Consider the following 20638-nt stretch of genomic DNA (forward strand, 5'->3'; position numbering starts at 1 on the left):
GGTGTCCTCTTGCTCATGAGTTCGGTGTGATTCATACGACAGGGTGCTTTGGCCAATGGGGTGGATCTTGGAATAAGTTCGATTTTATGATCTACATCCCTTCTAGGTGGTAGACCTTGGGTAGCTCTGCTGGCATTACATCTTTGAACTCTTCAAGTATCTCTGCCACTTCTGTGCTACTGGTTTGATGTTTGGGCTCCTTGGTGTCCTCTTGCTCAATGGGTCTAATCATACATAGGTAAACCATGTCTCCCTGCTTGACTTTTTTCTCCACTTGCTTGGCATTACACATCATGATGCGTGGCCTAATAGGGTCCCCTTGAGCCGGTGTTGCTTGGGTTGGCACTCTTGGTTGATTCGGACTTGACTTCGTTGTTGGCATGAGACTCCTTGCTTGTTCTCCTTCATTTGCACTTTGATAGCATCATCTCATTAACTCCCTTTCCAAACATTGCAATGACATATTTGTCATAGAATTCCAAGCCTAGGATAACTTCAAAATCATCCATGGGGATTCTACTTGTACTGCAAAGACCTGCTTCACTTCTTTGGCCTCTCCTTGTGTGAATGTTACTGTTAATCCTTCCAGGGCCTTAGACAATTTCAATCCATGTTTGACTGCACATTTCGGGGTGATAAAGTTGTGATTGGCCCATGTGTCCACCATGATAGCTTGATTCCCTTCACTCACTTTGCCTTTGATGTATAGGACTGTTGCTACTCAGGCAGCCATGCATTGGGGTCATGCAATGAGTGTTCCCACTCTTGGGTGGTCCCTGCTTTCATCACTTCCTCTTGGGATTTCTTGGATACACAGGGATTGCGGTTCTTCTCCTCCATACACGCTAGTGGTGTTCACCCTTGACCTGCTTGATGAGGCAGTATCTTCAGTGGGGCATCTGTTTTGATAGTGTGGTCCCCCACATTTGAAACATCTTATCCTTGTGGTTGGGCCTGGGGTTATCCACCATGATGTGTTTGATCCTGTGGGGCCATATGACGCACTGGGAGTTGGCCTATAGTGTTTGTTCCCCCATCTGCCTACTACTCCTCTTGGTACTAATGCGGACTCCGATATGGCTAGTGTTATGTTGGAAGTTTGGCTTCGCATGTCCGTGAATGGGCCTCTAGGGGCATTGGGTCTCAGGGTCTAGGAATTGTTGTTGAGTGTGGGGGGTAAAGGTGCCTCTGCCTAGCCGCCCGTGTATTACTACACTGACAGTCACCGCCACTGCACACTGCAGGTGGCGGGCGCCCGTCACTGTCACTTTATTCTTTATTCTTTTAGTGACAGTTTGAATAAAGGAAGGCCCGGTCACACATTGTGACTGTTGGAGTTCCCATTTCTAGTGTCTCCCTTTCTTGCTCTTGCTCTCCCACCATAGCTCTCGAGTCCAACCTTCGATCCGTCACTCCCTTTCAACTGGTATCAGAGCTTTGCTTTTCGACTCTTGAGCTTGGTTCGTGGCATTCTCAACATCCCATCAACTCCCTACTTGCATTGGGTCTCCTTCCCGGTAGCCATATCCGACTCCTTCGAGCTCCTGTCACTCCCCGGCTTCCCGAGCACCTTCCCGGCATTGTTGGGCACCTTCAGGGCATTACATTAGAGGTATTTGATCATTTTCTTCAGGGTTTACTTCAGTTCTCAGGTCTCACAGGCTGTAAACAAGTTGTGGGCAGCCATAGCTCACACCTCTTGGAGCTTCCTTCACCTGGATCTTGCTTCCAGCCTATCAAGGCTTGCTGAGGCTTGGTGTAGGCCTTCTTTGGCCCTCATTTGTGCCCCCTTTGGGCCTCATTGTTGACACGTGGGACAGCAGAACCCCCCCCCCCCCCCCCCCCCAACCAGCTCACGTTTTTTTTGTGCTTGTTTCAAAATCTAGCCCAAAAATCACTCTTTTTGTCATATCTCGGGCATTCGGAACCTGATTTAGGCAAGGTAAGAGTCTAAGTTGGGGTTTTGGCATGCTCAGACGCGATGGTGATGTCGGATTTGCCAAATTCTGATGACAGAATCTTTTGCAATAGATTTTAGGTCTGAGACAGCATGTATTTGTATGCCTATGCTTGTTTGGGCATGGCTACATATCCGGTTTGATGCCTATTGCATCCGGATTGATTGGGGGATTGAAGCTACATGTAATGCTATGATTTTGGCCTGATTTTGGGGCTGGAAATACACAGTTTATAACAGTAAATGCATGCTAAATACTCTTGGACTGAAGCTATCTTTCATGCTTTGACATATGCTTGTTGGTTCCAGATGTATGTCTTGGGTTATGCTTTGATGTATTGATCATTGAGGGACGACTTTGAGCTTGTCATTGAATCTGGATGCTTTTGGAAGCTTGAGCTTATTTCAGCCTGCGCTTATTGACATTGGTATATGCTTTGACAGTGATGCTTCTTGGGTTTATGCATACCCATTGCCTACGGCTTGATGCTCATGTCACGGTTGATTATCCTATGCATACGTTGAGCTTGAGTGCTCATTGAAGCTCCACCTTGGATGCATTTTGGATTATCTGGAGTAGTCTTGGATGTTACTTGGCTTGTCAAAGTTTGGATTGGGATGTATTTGATGTCTTACATGCTTACGGATGCTACATACGGATGCTCTATCGCCTACATGTTCGGGATGTACGACTTATGTCATTGGCACTGTGTCTTGCCTTGGCTTGAGCTCTTGAGCTCGTACATACGACTTTTGTGCCAGTGGGAGCATTCTTAAATGCTTATCAGACATTGAGCAAGTGGTACTTTTATGCATTGAGCCGTTACATGCCATTGAGCAGTTATAGACACTTGAGACTTTGGGACTTCTTACCTTTTGGGATGATACATCATATGTCTTGGTTCACTGTATGCTTATGAGCTAAGTCTCAGTTTTGGATCCGTATCTTTGTGAACTGACACCTACTTGTGTCAAGTTTTGGTAGTGGCAGGAACACTTTGCCTCGTTGACTGGGGGGTGTGCCTACTCACGGGCAGATGTTTGTATGACATACTTGGGCGTTGGATTCATGCTTATTGACCGTCATATGCTTATGCTATGCCCGCATGATGCCGGCTTTGGTCTTGGCAATATCTGATTGCCTTTGGATCCGATTTTGGCACTGTTAGCTCTCTTTTACTGAAATTTAAAATTTATTACAGCAAGCATATATGTATGGACTGACATGGATTTTTCATGTTGAAACACTCTGAAATGATGTACTTTCACTAGTACTTGGTGGGCAGCAGCTTTGGTTCCACTTTCCTCGCCATTTTTCCTCGATTTTGGTGATTTTTTAGTCATTTTCTACAGTAAACAGCAAGCGGTTTTGAACTGTCTACGGTCTTCCAGCCTGCATTATGGCGAGTTCGTCCACTGATCATGCTATTTTCAACATCATTAAGCTTGATGCCACGAATTACTCTTATTGGAAGAGCCAGATATGACAGGTGTTGGTGCAGAAATCACAAATATAACCTTTGAGGTTAAGCGGGCATTTGCCTGCAACTATGCCAGATGAGGAATGGCTTGAGCTTGATGAGTTATGCAAGTCCACCATTGTATTGTCTCTCACAGAACAGGTTCACTACAATGTATTTGAGGAAGAACAGAGTGCATGACAGTTGTGGGATAAAATCAAGAATCTCTATGACAAGAAAAGTCCAGCGAGTCAAATGTATTAGCTGAAGTATCTTATGGATCTGCGCATGAAGGAGAATGTGACTATGTCTGCTCACTTGAGCCAGTTCCATGCTATACTCAAGAACTTGTCTTCGCAGGACATCACTTTTGCAGAGGATGTCACTCCTCTTTTCTTGCTTGGCACTCTTAATGAGTCATGGGATGTATTCCGCACTGCATTATGTGCCTCTACTGCTACCTTGAAATTATCTGATGTTGAGAGTGCTCTTCTGTAAGAAGAGGTTAACCGCAAGAATTTGAATGCCTCTCGTGTGTCGCATGCTATGACAGTTAGAGGCAGGAATGATGGATATGGAAAGCATGGCAGTGGCAGTGGCCATGGACGGGATTCTTAAAAGTCTCGGTCCAAGTCTCGTGGGAAGTCACGTAGCAAATCCCGTGGCAGGAATGCAGATGTTACTTGTCACCATTGTGGGAAAAAGGGCCATATTAGGCCACAATGCCATGAATTGTGCAATGAAAGGCACAAAGATAAGGGGAAAGACAAAGTGCAGGATAAGTCTTCTGATCGCAGCATAGTGCTTGCAAAGTCCCGTGTTAAAATTGAAGAGATCAATGTTATGCAACGTAAGGATGTTGATGATGATGATTATATCCTTATAGCTTCTTCTAGTGCTTCGCAGATGACAGAGATACACTCTATGTAGGCACAGTGTTGGCTCTTGGACTCAGGTGCATCCTTTCATGTGACACCTTGCCGAGAGTGGTTTCATTCATACCGTACTGTTTCGAGTACTGTGCGCTTGGGTGATAACAGCTCTCTTGATATTGTGGGCATTGGTGATGTTAGGCTGCAGTTTCCTTCTGGCAGCAGTTTTGTTATGTAGGATGTACGTCATGTACCTGCTTTGACAAGCAGTCTCATGTCAGCTGGACAGCTTGATGACGCAAGTTATCATGTATCTTTTGGAGACTCCGCATGGAAGATCACTCACTCTCTTGGGAAGGTATTGAGTAGTAGGTTCGATGTCCACAAATACTTTCTTGCAACCGCTTGAACTCCTTATCTGAGATCTCATACTGTGGCGCCGCATTCTGAATCTGCTCTTGGATGCTCACAATGGCAAAGATATCATCGACACTCATGCCATCATATCGAGCCACCTCATCAATATGTGCTGGCGCATCTTGTATATCAAAATCTATTAAATCATCAAGTGCATCACAGACCATGATACAATATAGCTCTTCTTGCCTTAGCTCCAAAATTTCTAGTACATCCTGCATAAGTAAATATTCCACCCCCTCGATGATGATAGCATGGAGAGAAGCAAGGGGTGGCCCATCGCTTGTCGACATCTCAACAGGGCAACGAGGTGGGTGCACAATGGCTAAGCTTTGTACTTCCTCTACTCTCGGATCGAGTGTGATCTCCTTAGGCTCCCTCTCAAAATACTCTAGCTGTGGCCGAGAGGGTATGTCGATGTCTTCCTCACTGTCCTCTTGCACCTCAATGCACAAAACATATATGGCAAATGCTGCATCACGCTCAATGAGATCCATCGTGGCGTGGTCTTGGGATAAGGTGGGCACTGCTCTAGCGTGGAGATGCTGCCCCATATACACGAGGGATTGATTTATTACCTTTGCATGGCTTGATCCAGCATGTAAACTATCTAAGAAATCTATGGGGACCCATCTAAAAGTAGAGTCCGGAATAGAGTAGGCGAGAGGGTTTGCCACATTACAAAACGATGCCAATATACTAGAGCTAGGGTCTACGACAGAAAGTGAGCTCTCTAGACTCAAGGTTGCGCAAAACCTAGGGTATATTTGGTCTCCTATGTGTGCGTAGCATGTGGAGCTAATCCATGCGGTGAAGGCGGGAGTGGTAGACATGGCACACAAAGAGAGATGGAAGGAGAGCACAAGTGTAGGAAAGTAGAGAATGAAGTGAAAATGAGTTTGGAGTTATAGCTTTTATGTATCTAGGGTTTTAAATAAATGTTCTTTTTTAACCCTAAAGTTTCAAATTAAAACTTTTACCTTAGTTTTTTTATTTCAATACAAATTAACCGTTAAAGTTACTCATACAGACAAATGCTTCATTCTACATTATTATATCCTCGAATATACTTGGATGGCTGAGTATATTCAAGTCCAACTACAGAAAATATGGAAAATTTTTATGAAAAGAAATCTAAAAGACCTTCAAAATCCCTTGGATCCAATTTAATATTTAATTTTAAGAAATAAGTAGAAGAGATGAGCTACAATGCAAAGACAATCTTGCATAGATTATAGAACTTCAGCCTACAATATAATTATAATTTTAACCAGTACGATTGACTAATTACAATATGTATTATCGCACGCTTGTATCATAGTAAACTAAGATTATCTACATTGAAAGTACTTAGAGACTATCCAAGGATCAACTATGTGCCATGTTTTCTTTTCAATATTGTCAGCTCTTTCATGCAAGCAGATTCAACTTAAAATTCTTCTCACACCGATGAAATATTGCAATGAGATCACTCACATCAATTTTCTCTCACAATTATGACAATACTAAGCTATCAAACTCAAAGTTGAAACATTTTCTTCCCAGTATTATGCTAAAAAGTAAGAATTGGAACCTCGTGCCTATTTTGTCTCTTGCCTTGCACTACGCCTGATTATCTTTGACCTTGGGCTTACTATTAGGTTCTATGAATGCAAAAACATGCTACAGTATTTGCTTAATGCAAGGAATGGGGGATTACATGATGGATTACATTAGTTATTTCGATGATGCTGATTGGCCTCTGACAAGTTCCACCTAAAATCAAATTATGTGAACTCAAAGTATGCTACAGTGTTTGCACTATACACAAGCTTTGGCCATTATTGATGATGGATTATAGCACTCCTGGGTTTTTGTGATGCTTATTGGGTCTCTAATACAAATCGACCTGAAGGTTAGCTGTTCCATAATGATTTGCACTTGTGAGCTTTTCACGAGAGAGAGGGTTTTGCTCTTTCTCCTGCCATGAGAGAGAGGGTTGCCTTCCATGGCTAGGCATGAAAAGGGAGGAGGGGAGTAGAGAAAGAGAGAGCTCTCATGCCCTCGGTAGGTTTGCGACATTTTAATTTAGATTTAAGAACATTTTGGTAGTTCAGTGAATTCCAAAACCACAACCAAAGCATAACTAGTAGATGCATAATCATAATACTCCCCGTTCTTGTTATTATCATCTCTTCTATTTTTTGAATAGTCATCTACAGTAACCTTTTAGACCATATTCTCTCCTAGCATAACTTGTGTTCTATCTACCACATCCTCTATGATTACGTTTCAATTGTAGATAAATAAAACACCAATATTCATGACTACCCCTAATTTTGCCATAATGACCACCACGTGACCTCTACCACCACAATCTCTACCTTTACTTGTGTTAAAGTAGAGCACTTGTTTTGAATTGTTCTATTGTTCTTGATTCGGGACGAGCACAAGACCCAAGTTGTCAAGGAAACAAATACATAATTTTTGTTGAGGCGATTTGAAAATTGGATGTACAAAATACATCAAATGCTTAAATTCTATGAGAAGCCACTTGCATGCTGTAGGGTATGTTGTCAGGGAAACAAATACAAAATTTTTGTTGAGGCGATTTGAAAATTGGATGTACAAAATACATCAAATGCTTAAATCTCTATGAGAAGCCACTTGCATGCTGTAGGGTATATAGGCAAGTCTTGGAGCACATAACTTTAGCATGATGCTCTCTCCCTACGATGAAAGATTCATAACCCTATTGCTCCAAATGTGATTGCACGACGAAGGGGATATTGGCCTTTATTTGGCTCTAACAAAGACTATCCATGGAGCAACTACATGCCATGCTTTCTTTTCATTAGTCGGCTCTTTCATGCAAGCGGATTCAACTTAAAATTCTTCTCGCACTAATGAAATAACAATCTCTACCTTTACTTGTGTTAAAGTAGGGCAAGTGTTCTAAAGTGTTCTATTGTTCTTGCTTTGTGACAAGTGTAGAACAAGACCCAAGCTGTCAAGGAAGCAAATACAAAATTTTTGTCGAGTCAATTTGAAAATTGGATGTACGAAATACATCAAAATGTTTAAATCTCTATGAGAAGCCACTCGCATGTTGTAGGGTAGAGAGGCAAGTCTTGGAATACATAACTTTACACACGACACAGTCTCCCTACAATGAAAGATTCGTAACCATGTTGCTTCGGATGTGATCGCATGAATAAGGGAAGATTGACGTCTTGGAATACATAACTTTACACGCGACACTGTCTCCCTACAATGAAAGATTCGTAACCATGTTGCTCCAGATGTGATCGCATGAAGAAGGGAAGATTGGACTTTTACGCACGACGCTCTTTCCCTACGATGATTCAACTTAAAATTCTTCACTCACGAGTCTCATCGATTTCCTCTCACAATTATGACAATACTGCAGCCTCCACCACAGAGCAATTGGGTCAGCAAAAATCCAACCTACATGACACTATACAATCAGCTTCTTCAGGGTCAGTCAAAAATCCAAGCTAAATGACAGAGCTGGGCATACAGCATCCACCATAGAGCAATTGGGTTGGTCAAAAATTGAAGCTAAATCACAGACTGGGCATACAACATCCACTACAGTCAGCTCTTTCAGGCATTGAAGCACAGTGCAAATGTGGGGTGAGTGATATTCTGGCACACTATACATCAAACTACAGTCAGCTCCTTCATGCATTGAAGCACAGTGTAAATGTGATGCGAGTGGAGTCAGCAGGGGTGGGGTGAGTGATATTCTGGCACACTGTACATCAAACTACAGTCAGCTCCTTCATGAATTGAAGCACAGTGCAAATGTGATGCGAGTGGAGTCAACTCAAAATCCTTCTCACAATTATGACAATGCTGCAGCTACCGGTTCAGGCAAAGCAGCCGAAGTGCAAAGATGACAATCAGACAGGTGGACATATGCAAGTGGGGTCAATTCAACATTCCTTTCACAATTATGACAACATTGCAGCTATTGAGTCAGTCAAGACCATGCAGCCAACGATTCTCTCACAGCAAAGAGAGACTCCTTTTTTTCATCTGTTAAATCAGTGAAGTTAAAAGCTAGAAGACAGTTATACAATTGATGGATACAGCAAGACAAGCTATTCGGGTTCTACCATAAGACACATCTCAGCAGACAACACAGTTTCTGGGCCTTGGTGTCGGAGGTACAGTTGTTTAAATAGGCATAGTAAGATACACCAGAACCAGACCATGACAGACAAAATACAACACATTTCCAGGAGTTGCGATGACTGTAATTTCTGAAACTCTGGTTTTAACATTTCAAAGTTACATGATGATAATGGCCTGAGGTAACCTCAACTTACAAACGTTCACATGGTGTAAGCAAACTAGCCATGTAGTCTGCTCAAGTCAATATGCTATGGACTACAAGGCTACCATTCCTGGAGTGGAAGCCATCTTATTGAAAAGATGTTATCGGTGATCAACTACCTGAGAAGACCATCTCATTCAAGGACCTCCCCCCCTCTACAGGAACATTACTCTGTATTTAGCCAGCTCATTCAAGAACATATGCAAGTAGTTGTCACAAAGTCCAACAGATCAAACTTGTCGATGTTCAGACAACCATCTCACTTACAAAGGCCCATCAAATTTGCAACAAAAATTAAGATAATTTCAGCAGTCCTCACATCAGCTGTACCACATTCCTGGAGTGGAAGCCATCTGATTGAAAAGACGTTATTGGTGATCAACTACCTGAGAAGACCACCTCATTCAAGGACCTCCCCCTCCACAGGAACATTACTCTGTATTTAGCCAGCTCATTCAAGAACATATGCAAGTTGTTGTCACAAAGTCCAACAGATCAAACTTGTCGATGTTTAGACAACGATCTCACTTGCAAAGGCCCCTCACTTGTTAATACCAAATTCTTTCGTTACAATATTCAGAGTGAAGGCCAGCTTATCAAGGACTTGCACAATGTCTAGTCACGAAATCCAAAAGAAACAGTGCTCTAATTTGGGCCACTCTCTGTCACAAACTCCAGAACATTGAAGCACTACTCTTCGTCTGGCAAACCGCCAGACATTGTTATGAAAACTGGGTTGATGAGCCTGGTCAACTGCCTGACTCTGTTTCCCTGTTGAAGGCCAGATCATTTAGGCACTTGTGCGAACGTTATCATTTCATTTCGGCCTTACATGGACAGAAGAGCGAGCATTCTTGTCAATGATAGTTAGAATGAGTGATTTAGACTGTCCACACCCGGGATGACCAAAACCTTTTAAGTGTTCCTCTTCTAGGCCAACCAGCTAAAAGCTTGCGGGCAGCAGAACCATAGAGAGGAGAGTTCACCAGCAAATGAAACTGCATTGATCTAGTTAGATTACACCAACGTACCGAATACCTCCTGTGTCTCGATATCACAATCGCCCTTGTTAGTTAAATGGTAGTAGTTACATTATTTGCCTAGTTATGATAGCTAGATACATGATTTGCCTAGTACGGCAAAAGCGTCTTTGAACATCGAAGCTTTGTGTGCCAATAAGATTACAAACGGGAAAGCACTTTTTGTCGGTTACCCTCATGAGTGCAAACAGATCACAGGCGGGTGCTGCCTGCAAGGGGCTCGTTAAAGAGAACGTACAGCTGGTCTGACAAACCCTAAGAATGAAATAAAGATAGCAACAACTCTTCAGCCACAAAATCATGTGTTTTCACATGTACATCCTTTAGGGTGCAGAGGGTTTGGCACATTCAAAAAAGAGATTATCGATGAGCTCCCGTTTCCTTCTGGGTTTTAGTTTCGACCTTAGATGTTGGGCTCGACAGAAAAGCCCTCAAAAAATTGGGGGATTGGAGCTGTCAAAGTAATAAGCAACATGGAAAGCTAGCTGGACAGGGAAGGAGGATTGGAAGGAGAGGTGGGAAAAGATTGACTATCGAAATCCAATGATACGATGTACAAATAGTTTACCGCCGTACTGTTGGAGTCGGCAAGAGCAACGTCACAACCACTGCGCACAGGACGGAGGAAAGGTAAGGCATCGCAACAGCAGCAGCAGCAGCAGCAGAGGTGGTGCCCGTGGTAGGTGGGCTACCAAACGTGGTCGTGGTGGTATTGTCGCCGCCGAAGGTTGAGGTGGGCGTGGTCGAGTTGGTACCCGATGTCGTCGGAGACGTGGGAGAATTGTTGCTGCTGTTGCTGCAGAAATAAAATAGTACATTACGAATGAGGCCAAAAACTCATCATCAATGGTCATCAAGCTCGTTGTTTTGATGCAATTGCTCATCTCCCACATGGGAGGGGGAACCGCGAAAAGGAAGCAAAAAACAAACTCTGTAACTATGTATGAGAAGCTGCTGCCAGTAGCAGTAAAAGGCGGTATTAGGGTAGCGAGCGTACCCGACTGATGGATAAACACAGGAGCCGCTGCCTGTCGAAACGAGGTTTGTGGAAGATCCAGAATTAGTGAAATCGGTAGCGAATTTCGCATAAGAATTCTCATAACTACGGATCAGGCAAAGAAATTGAAAAACAAAAAAAAGGAGGAAAGGGGAAAGCCTTATATTACTTGGATTAGTTGCAGTGACGGTAGCCGCGCCGCCGAAATCGCAGGAGTTGGTGGCGCCGTTCTGCTTGACGTAGTAGTAGTCGAAGGCGTAGGAGGCATGCGCTGCCAGCGTCGCGGGATTCTCGCAGGCGCCGCCCGCCTGCAGCGCCGAGCAGTCGGCGTTGCCCCCACTGGCCGAGCACGCCCAGTCGAGCCCCGCCTGCAGCGCCGCTTGGCTCGCGCTCGGATTCGCCACACAATACGTCGGCGCCTGCTGCAAAGCCCTCCGGCTCATTATATAGTACTTATCGTGATGCACTACCTCTGCTATCTCCATGTCCGAAAACGTCGAATCATCCACTCCTGCCGCATAGTTACCATGGCCATTTGACCAACCGAGGCGCAACATCCGGGCTAGCCCTGCCGCCGCAATATATACATGCAAATTTCTCTCAAAAAGCCTTCACCATATGTGCATACATAGTACGACAACAAAGCAGAGCAACAGCATACAGGCGAACCACGGAGTAACATGGGGAATAAGGGCGTACCTCCATCCACAAGCACAAGCAGTAGGCTGAAGACTAGGTGCAGGATGAAATGCGCGTTCCAAGCCTTCCGTCTGAACAGTACTGCACCCATTGGCTACTTGAGAGGTCCCCGGCTGATCTGTGACAGAAGGGCACAAGGTGCAAAACGTGGCTGTGGTTTAATCTAATCCCGTCCACAGAGGCGAGAAGCCTGTAGCCGTTGAGAAGACGCGTTGAGCAGACCGGGTTCGAATATCTAATCCTGTAGGCTCCTGAGGAGTCTTGCAATTGGGAGTGGACAGATCGGGGGTGGGAAGTTCCAGGAGAGAGAGAGAGAGAGGCGGCAGCAGCAGGAGGAGGCTGGAGCAGGCGTGCGTTGGGAAGGGGATGATGATTGGTCGGGAGAAGCAAAAGGTCGATGGCTCACGTAAGGAAAACGAGAGAGAAAGAGCGAGAATCTGGAACTTTACTATAACAACGGATTACTACTTCCCTCCAACCTCTTAAGGTTTACGGCACGCTGTCGATATATATATATATTTTATTGAAAGCCCGGGGCGGACAAGCAACTTGAAGCAGGCATCTTCTTCCCCGGGGCTTCTCTAAAATATACTTTTCGCACACAGGCGTGAATCACGATAAGAATGGGCGATGGAAACTAAAGCTGCGCAGAGAGTAGTGGCAATCCTTACGTCTGATGGAAAATGGACAAAGGAGTCGAACGTTGCCATCCCGCCCGGCGCCGCCCCCCCCCCGGCTCTCTCTCTCTCTCTCTCTCTCTCTCCCCGTCCTCCTCTGCGACACTCTGTTTGTCTGTCTCTCTTCTGCTTCTGCTCTTCTGGCTCTCTTCTGTGTAGGTACCAGCGCCATTTTTACTCTTTCGTAAAACCATCCTTTGAGTATTATGTCGTTTTCTATTTTAGCTTGGCTGACCAGCAATTCAGATCATCCGTTACCATCAACGGCTATCCGAGCGTAAAAGAAAGCGTTCACAAGCCTCTCAAAAGTTTGTATTCAATAAGCTGTCACGGCTGACCATTAAAACGGTGCATCATACTCGATGCCTTTTTCTTTTCTGATACAAATAAAATACACACTCTCTCACCTTTAAAGTCTACGGCTCCTTTGAACTTTCCTTTCCTTGCCGCATTCATCAAACCCGCCGGGTAACGTTTAGAGAAGGTGGCTTCTAAGTTCTGAGTTCCCCTCCCATGCACACGATGGCCCACACATAGGACGTGGCACTTCCTTAGAGCCTTTCCGAAAACAAGGGCACACAAGATTTCACAATAAAAACAACATGATTTTTGTAGAAAACGAATCCGCATCATAACCTTCAACATGCTTTAAAGGATCTTAGCATTCAATAAAGCCTTCATAGTCACAATCCAAGCGTAGGAAACCCCATGAATTGCACACAAAAGAAGACACTCCTCCACACAACATAAGTGTTGTTTGTTGCAACCGCGATAATTAGCCCTATTAAATTACTCATACCATCAATAACCAAGGTTAAGCTTGCACTTATTAGACATGAAATACCACATCTATTACACACATAGTCCGTGGATCCTCCAAACCTGACCGCCAATCCGACATGGCAACCTTTAATATATCCTCGAAGCTAACATTATCGAAATTTTCAATAATCAAACTTTTCAAAACAAAAGTCCATACTCCAAAAAAAGGATGCAACTATTTAAAAAAAAGGATGCAAGTTTCCCTTTGCATTATCAAATTCTAGAAGGTTGGACAAAAAACGGTATGCAAGTATCTTTTCTATCCGCAAATCAGATTTTCACAAAATAGCTTACACTCCAAAAAAAGGATACAAGTTTCTTTTTGCATCTACAAAACCATTACACAACGAAATACTGTTGAACCCAACTGATTGACCTTAATGAAAGCCATGATCTAGTTAATGCAGCAAGCACATGAGTGTGAGATTGGAGGACACCATCTGGTTAATGAAAGCCATGATCCAGTTAATGCACCAAGCACATGAGTGTGAGATTGGAGGACACCACCCTACCTACAAATGGATCAATCGTGTAAGCACACACTTTCGCACTCATTCCTCACCATCATGTAACTATTTGTTTTTATGCTTTTGATTTGATGATTTGAGTGATGTCTACATCGCTTTCAATGCTTTGTTGAATGTGTATTTGTTGTTAGGTGTACTCAGCTTCACCAGTAGTGCTTTTGTCTGCGAGCTTCTAAGTAGGCTCCAATTTTTTACAATGCCACTATTAAGACATGCGAACAATTCTGTGTGTGTGTGTGTGTGTGTGTGCGCGCGCGCGTGCGCGCGCACAACCACAAACACATGTATTGTTTATTCATTTGTAATTATCTTAAAGTGTTGCACATCTCTCTCTCTCTCTCTCTCTCTCATGTACATGTAACATAAAAAATATATAGATATACATATATATACTTTGTTTGGAGATATGGATTTGAGATTACATGCCCCACCATTCACAAGTTTGTGCATAAACATTTTGTGTGTGTGTGTGTAAAATATCACCTATTGCGCAAGATATGCCAATGTCAGTTTTTGATCCAGACAATGAAGGGGTGCTTACCTTTCTCCATGATATACCATGGATGGAAATACTCCTATGATGTGCACATCGTGTTATCATGACCTTGGATTGCACAATCTTGCAAAAGTGAGCATGCTATGCTCTAGGTTTAATGCAAAGATTTAAACTTCTTAGTCTAGAGTGGTTGGTGGACTAACTGTGGGAAAACATTGCTGCAGGAATGGGAAGGTTTCATTGCCTTCTCTTCAAGAACCTCCTAAGATTTTGCATGGTTTGTTAGTTGGAGATAATCATGAGAGTAGGGAGTGTAAGAAAAGCATACATGCCGACAATGTTGTTCTTGCTTTTGTATCATTAGGTGCCGAAATAGATGAGTCATTGTTTGGTGGTGGGAAATGGATACTCCTTTTGAGTGCATGGCTCTATATACCATCATATTGGATTGATGGTATATGATATTTAAAATAATGCAAGATCGAAGTTTGCACAATTGAATATTAATGATACAGAGCATGAGCTTCAAAATAGAATGTTGGTAATACCCAACCTTGATTCAGGCATATTGTCTTCACTACAATTAATTATCCATAGTAACAATGTATATGCTAGAGCCTTTCAAACTATTTGAGAGATTCTTCTAAAAAATCTCACAATAGAGATAAGGATAACAATTGTAGAGGAGCATGCAATGTCACAACAATACTCTTTGCCAACAGGCAATGAAGTTGCTAATATTATGCCACATCAAGGTGATGATGATAGCATGTAGCACTACAACATAAATGTTTATACAAGAAATGGTGTGTGTGTGTGTGTGACTATGCCCAACTTCCATCTAGCTACATGCCATTGATGTACATTCTATTGTTTCCAAATGGACAATATGGATGGCACTTGAAAATCCCTTACTCTACAATGGATAACGATATGCCTCTAGAGCACAGTCCTAAAAAAGCTTGTATTACACAAATGGAGTACTATGCCTATCATCTTCATCATTGCATGCATGTTACGAGGTGGAAAACTATTGCAATAATTTATGGTAGATGCATACTGTAGCACTGAGTAGTGAATGCTAACATGGTGTCGTCTTAATTAATCTGCATTATGTGTTGAGGTTTATTCAGGCCTTCCTGATATGATTACTTCTAATGATAGACAAGATATTGTTCCTACAAGATCTGTTGGTAAACACATTGTTCTTCCATCCTCATTTATGGGAAGCCCTTGGAACATATACTAGCTATATCAAGATGTTATGGCCATAGTTCAAAGTAGGGGTAAACCTGATCTCTTCATTACATTCATATGTAATCCAAGGTGGGTGGAGATAAAGGATGCTTTGTTGCCTAATTAGATAATGCATGATAGGTTGAACTTGACTACTAGAGTCTTCTTTCAAAAACATAAGGACATGTTGGAAATACTTGTGAATAAAAGTTTGTTTGAAAAAGTTGTGAGCTACAAGACTGTAGTTGAGTTCTAGAAAAGAGGCTGGCCACACGCGTATACACTTCTAATATTGTGTGAAGTTTTTAAGACAAAGGGTGTTGACCATTATGATAGAATGGTTTGTGTAGAGCTTCCAGACTAGAGAAAATTCTTGAGTTGTTTGACACTATTATTGGTTGCAACATGCAAAGCCCGTGTGGCGATCTTGGACCAATGATGCCAGGAGGCATATTCCACGGTGGATTCCGCGAGGTTTTGCGGTGGATTCCGTAAAATTTAATTACCGAGGCTCATACACAAAGTGGATTCTTTGTGCGAAAAGTTGATGGGGACGCCTATCCTTTTCGGGCGTTTTGTTAATTTAATGTGTAAGTGGGTGATTCCATAGCGGGTGATTCCACAAAATACATATTTAAATTAATAAACGTTTATGAGTTTAGAGTGCGCACTCGTAATAAATTAAGGTTAGGATTGATTTCTAACCAATTTATTTTTGTAGCTAAAGACTGCTAGGCATTCACTTTTGTCGGTTTAATTGTATTATTTTTCTAACAATTGTGAATGCTTCAGTTGATGTGTAGAGCAAGCAGCGGTGGCATTGGGAATCATTGGAGGATAGCGTGTATTCAAATGATCATCAATTTTTGATGGGCGCGTATCTTAGGCATGGCATCCATATTTTGACACGCTTATTTATCAAAGCTCTTGATATTTATTTATTATTTTTGTATGCGCATGGGCGCACGATTTAAATATTTGTATTGGACATTGTATTTGGGTACCGCCTGACTCCTTGGGCGCCCAATAGCTTTAATTCTTTAGTGGCACAAAAGTAAACACAAAAGCTAAAGCGTGCTAATTGTAAATTGGTCTATTTTTTGAGGTTGAAGATGAATAATATATAAAATACATGCTTTGTGCAGCGCTCACACAAGGCATGGGGGGAGATTGCACCCAATTGGTCTCTTGTTCATGTCATGCAAGCTTCTTCATTGTTTTTTGTGCAAAAAGTAGAGTTCTTTTGTTCTTGGGGACCTTCTGATGCTCACTATGCGCACATACGGCGTCCGATCTGTGCATCAGTGGTATCAGAGTGAAGCTGAGATCGAGAGCTTCCAATCGCTTACCATCTTGTGCAAAGGCAGAGCTCCTGGAACGATCGAGCTCTACAGTCAGTCTTGTGGCAAATGGTCGATACCAGTGTATTCCTGGCAGCCAAGAACCCCCTATTGTACACTCAGATCGCAAGGGACTGGCCTCTGCAAGGCAGAGGACCACGCTGGAAGATCCTTCATGAAGTCGTGGAAGAACATATAAAAAATCTTAGCCATAGTTTTTAGCTTTAATAATAAGCTTATTAAGCTTTAAAAGAAGCTTCAATCTCCAAATTCAATTGTTGGCGGTGGCAGCATTGACGAAAAGCTCCTGAAGTCCTAGAAATTCACGATTAGTCTTTTAGACTAAAGACTCCAAGTTCTCCAAGTTATTCCAAGTCACTAAGTCCAACAAGTCATCTTCAACAACTATCATAAAGGCAGTTCATACTCAGCAATACACGACTCAGTTTACTACCCTCTAGAAGCCCATGTTCACACCTGTGAACTGACAGAAGCAGATTACAGCAAACAATCATCAACACGCAGACTATACGCAAAATTACTTTATTGGAAGACGATTGTGATGTTGAGATATCGAGCTCCACTCGTGATACGCCAGGGTGACCGTTGTGTATTTATGTCACCGACTTGTCAGTTGCAGACGCGGTTGGTACACCGCCGATGAATAATAGCTACATGATAGCTATCCTTATCTACTCTAGTTCGTGGCTCAGTTAGTATGCCACCCTAGTTAGTTGAGTTTGGTTTTGAGACCCATATAGAGGGTTCTTCTATTTCTTGGTACTTGAGTTCTTTTTGGCTTACACAACTAAGAAGAGGAAACTGTTTTCAGCCTCCACCCTTGTGTGTCTTCCCCATTGTGCAAGCAAGAAAGCTTCAAGCGAGACTCCTTCCTTCTCTCCCACAATCTTGACATGGTATCAGAGCCTTGTTCGTGGTAAGGAGCTCAAGAAAGCAAGCCAAGCTCGCGGTGGTCTGGTAAGAGGAGCAGTGTTGCTTTCATTTCCTGTTTTGGGAGCAGATCTCTGCAGGTAGCACAACCGGAAATTGCAGGAGTGCATTGTCTCAGGTTGAGACGCCCTTCGCGGTGAAGCAAGAGGGCAGTATATGCTGCGGGCGAGGGCTTTGGCCCTCAGCGACCTTGTTTTTTTGATTTGAGGCCATTTCGGGGCCTGTTTTGCAGACGGAAGTTTTCTGCACGCACTCAAGAAAAGGCTCAGTTTTATGCTGTGCAACCACTGTTCTACAGGTCGGTGAAAAGTTACTGTAGAAATTGCATCGTATGCTTGTGCGCAGAGACATTGGGAGTTTCAGAATCATCCTTGGTTCCTGTTTATGCAAAATCGTCACTAGGAAGTGACTGTGTGGTCAAATACCACTTTCGCCAGTTTTGCAGATTTGCCCTTGTGAGGGTGAAGCTGTGTTTTTTGCAGTGACAGAATTTCTTGCAGTATTCTGTAATGGCGTCTGATTCTCTTTCACAGATTGTCACTGAAAAGCTTGACAAGAACAACTTCCAGGCATGGAAGTTTAGAATGACGAATTTCCTTATGGGAAAAGGATATTGGGAATTTGTTGCAGGAAATGAAGAAGAACCAGTTCTTCCTGATGTTCCCAATCAACAGCAAATGCAGGCATTTAAAACATGGCATGAGAGAGCCAGGAAAGTTATGTATTGGCTGTCTATCAGCATTTCAGACTCTATGATTGTGCATATTCAGGATGCAAGTACGCCAAAGGAGGCATGGGATACTTTGTCAAAAATGTATAGCACAAATACGCAAGCCAGGAAAATGCAGCTCAAGCAAGAGTTGCACAATGTGCAAAGAGAAAATATGAGCATCAACGACTACCACATGAAGGTGAAGAAGATTGCAGATGCACTTGCTTCCATTGGGTCGCCAGTGGAAGATGATGATTTAGTTTCCGTGACCTTGAATGGTCTAGGAAAGGATTATGCACAGTTTCGGACATCCATTTCAGTTCGTGAAAGATTTCCTGATTTTGAGGAGTTGATTGCTCTTCTAATTTCTGAGGAGCAGAGAAATGGTGGTGCATCTTCTTCAGGAGGAACTTCAAAAGAAGCTGTCTTCTACTCAAATGCTGGAAGAGGTAGAGGCAGAGGTAGAGGAGGCCGATTTGGAGGCCGTGGTAGAAATCAGAATATGCAGCAAACTCAAGAAAACCAGTCCTATGGAGGAGGACGTGGTAACTCTAGAGGCAGGGGGAGCCAAAGAGGTCGTGGTGGATGGCAAAGAGGTCAAAATGCAAACAGTAATGTTGAATGCTACTATTGTGGTAAAATGGGTCATATGGCTAAAGACTGCTATAAAAAGCAGAATGACATCATGAATGGAAAACTGCAACAAGGGAATTATGCATCTTCTAATAGACAGGGTGATGACAGAAATGAGCATTTGTTCATGGTGCAGCACATGAATAATTCTGTGACAAGTGCAGAAGAAAGCAATGATGTATGGTATGTTGACTCAAGTGCATCAAACCACATGACAGGTCATGCAGAATGGATGGAGGATGCAAGGAAAATGGAAAAACCAGGATTTGTGGAGACTGGTGATGATACTGCACATCCTATTGTGCAGATTGGAAAAATTCCTTTGTCTATGCAGGGTGGGAAAAAGAAATACCTGTCCGATGTATTTCATGTCCCGAATATCACCAAGAATCTGGTTTCAGTTGGTCAAATGGTTGAACAGGGCTTGCAGGTCAGATTTAATCCTCATGGATGCTTTGTTGAGGATATGAAAAATAAAGGTCGCTTGATAGCAAAAGGAAAGAAGAAGGGCAGAATGTTTACATTGGATGCAGACATGTCTGAATTGAGTGCAGCAATGTTTGCACATGGGACCGGTGTAGTTGCAGATATTGATATCTGGCATAAACGCATTGGTCATGTTAATGTACAACGACTTAAATCAATGCAGGCCCAAAATATTGTTGCAGGTTTGCCCAAATTCAAGGTTGCAGAAATGCATAAGGTATGTGAAGCCTGTCAGTTTGGAAAACATGCAAGGAAACCATTTCCTAGACATGTTCAAGAGAGTGAGAAGCCATTGGAATTAATTCACTCTGATGTGTGGACAACTAAAGCTGCATCTCTTGGAGGCTGTCATTATTTTGTCAGTTTTATTGATGACTATAGCAGAAAAGTTTGGGTGTATTTTATGAAAAAGAAAAGTGAAGTTTTTGGGCATTTCAAAACTCTTAAAGCTATGGTTGAAAAAGAAACAGGCTTGCAGATAAAATGCCTAAGGTCAGATGGAGGGGGAGAGTACCTCTCAAATGAGTTTGCAAAGTTCTTGCAGGAGCATGGCATAAAGCAGCAATATTCATGCAGTTATACCCCACAACAAAATGGAATTGCAGAAAGGAAAAACAGGCATATTGGAGAGGTATCTCGTGCCATGCTCAATGAAAAAGACTTGCCAGATTTTTATTGGGCTGAAGCAGTTGCTACAGCAGTCTACATAATGAACAGGACTCCCACTGCAGCAATACATGGAATGACTCCAGAGGAGAGGTATACTGGTAGGAAACCAGATATTTCTCATTTGAAAATTTTTGGTTGCATTGCCTATGTACATGTGCCAGATGAGCTGAGATCCAAGTTGGATCCAAAAGCTGAGAAGTGCATCTTTATTGGTTACTCTCTGCAGCAAAAAGGGTATAGATGCTATAACCCTTCTACTCGTAAGTTTACAGTGAGCAGAGATGTTGTTTTTGATGAGATGAGTA

At 42.8% G+C, this 20638-nt stretch overlaps 1 protein-coding gene across 1 annotated transcript; it reads right to left on the bottom strand.

Annotated features, from left to right (window-relative positions):
* Window positions 1-10029: 10029 nt before the first annotated feature.
* Window positions 10030-12514, bottom strand: LOC148013855 (uncharacterized). The gene is made up of 4 exons (XM_087666673.1): window positions 11785-12514; window positions 11255-11653; window positions 11086-11116; window positions 10030-10884 (listed from the first exon to the last, which is right to left on the bottom strand). Exons 1-4 carry the CDS (start codon window positions 11873-11875, stop codon window positions 10653-10655), a joined length of 753 nt encoding a protein of 250 aa, XP_087522799.1. The 5' UTR covers window positions 11876-12514; the 3' UTR covers window positions 10030-10652.
* Window positions 12515-20638: the final 8124 nt, after the last annotated feature.

The sequence above is a fragment of the Lygodium microphyllum genome, chromosome 25 (assembly GCF_053477565.2).
Source record: "Lygodium microphyllum isolate KBCC chromosome 25, Lygodium_microphyllum_v1.1.10, whole genome shotgun sequence".
NCBI classification, from domain to species: Eukaryota; Viridiplantae; Streptophyta; class Polypodiopsida; order Schizaeales; family Lygodiaceae; genus Lygodium; species Lygodium microphyllum.

Coding starts and splice junctions, on each gene's coding strand:
- LOC148013855 (XM_087666673.1), bottom strand. CDS start 11,875: ATGGGTGCAGTACTGTTCAGACGGAAGGCTTGGAACGCGCATTTCATC. Junction 11,117..11,254: donor CGTCACTGCAACTAATCCAA/GTAATATAAGGC, acceptor TCGTTTCGACAG/GCAGCGGCTCCTGTGTTTAT. Junction 10,885..11,085: donor TGTGTTTATCCATCAGTCGG/GTACGCTCGCTA, acceptor TTATTTCTGCAG/CAACAGCAGCAACAATTCTC.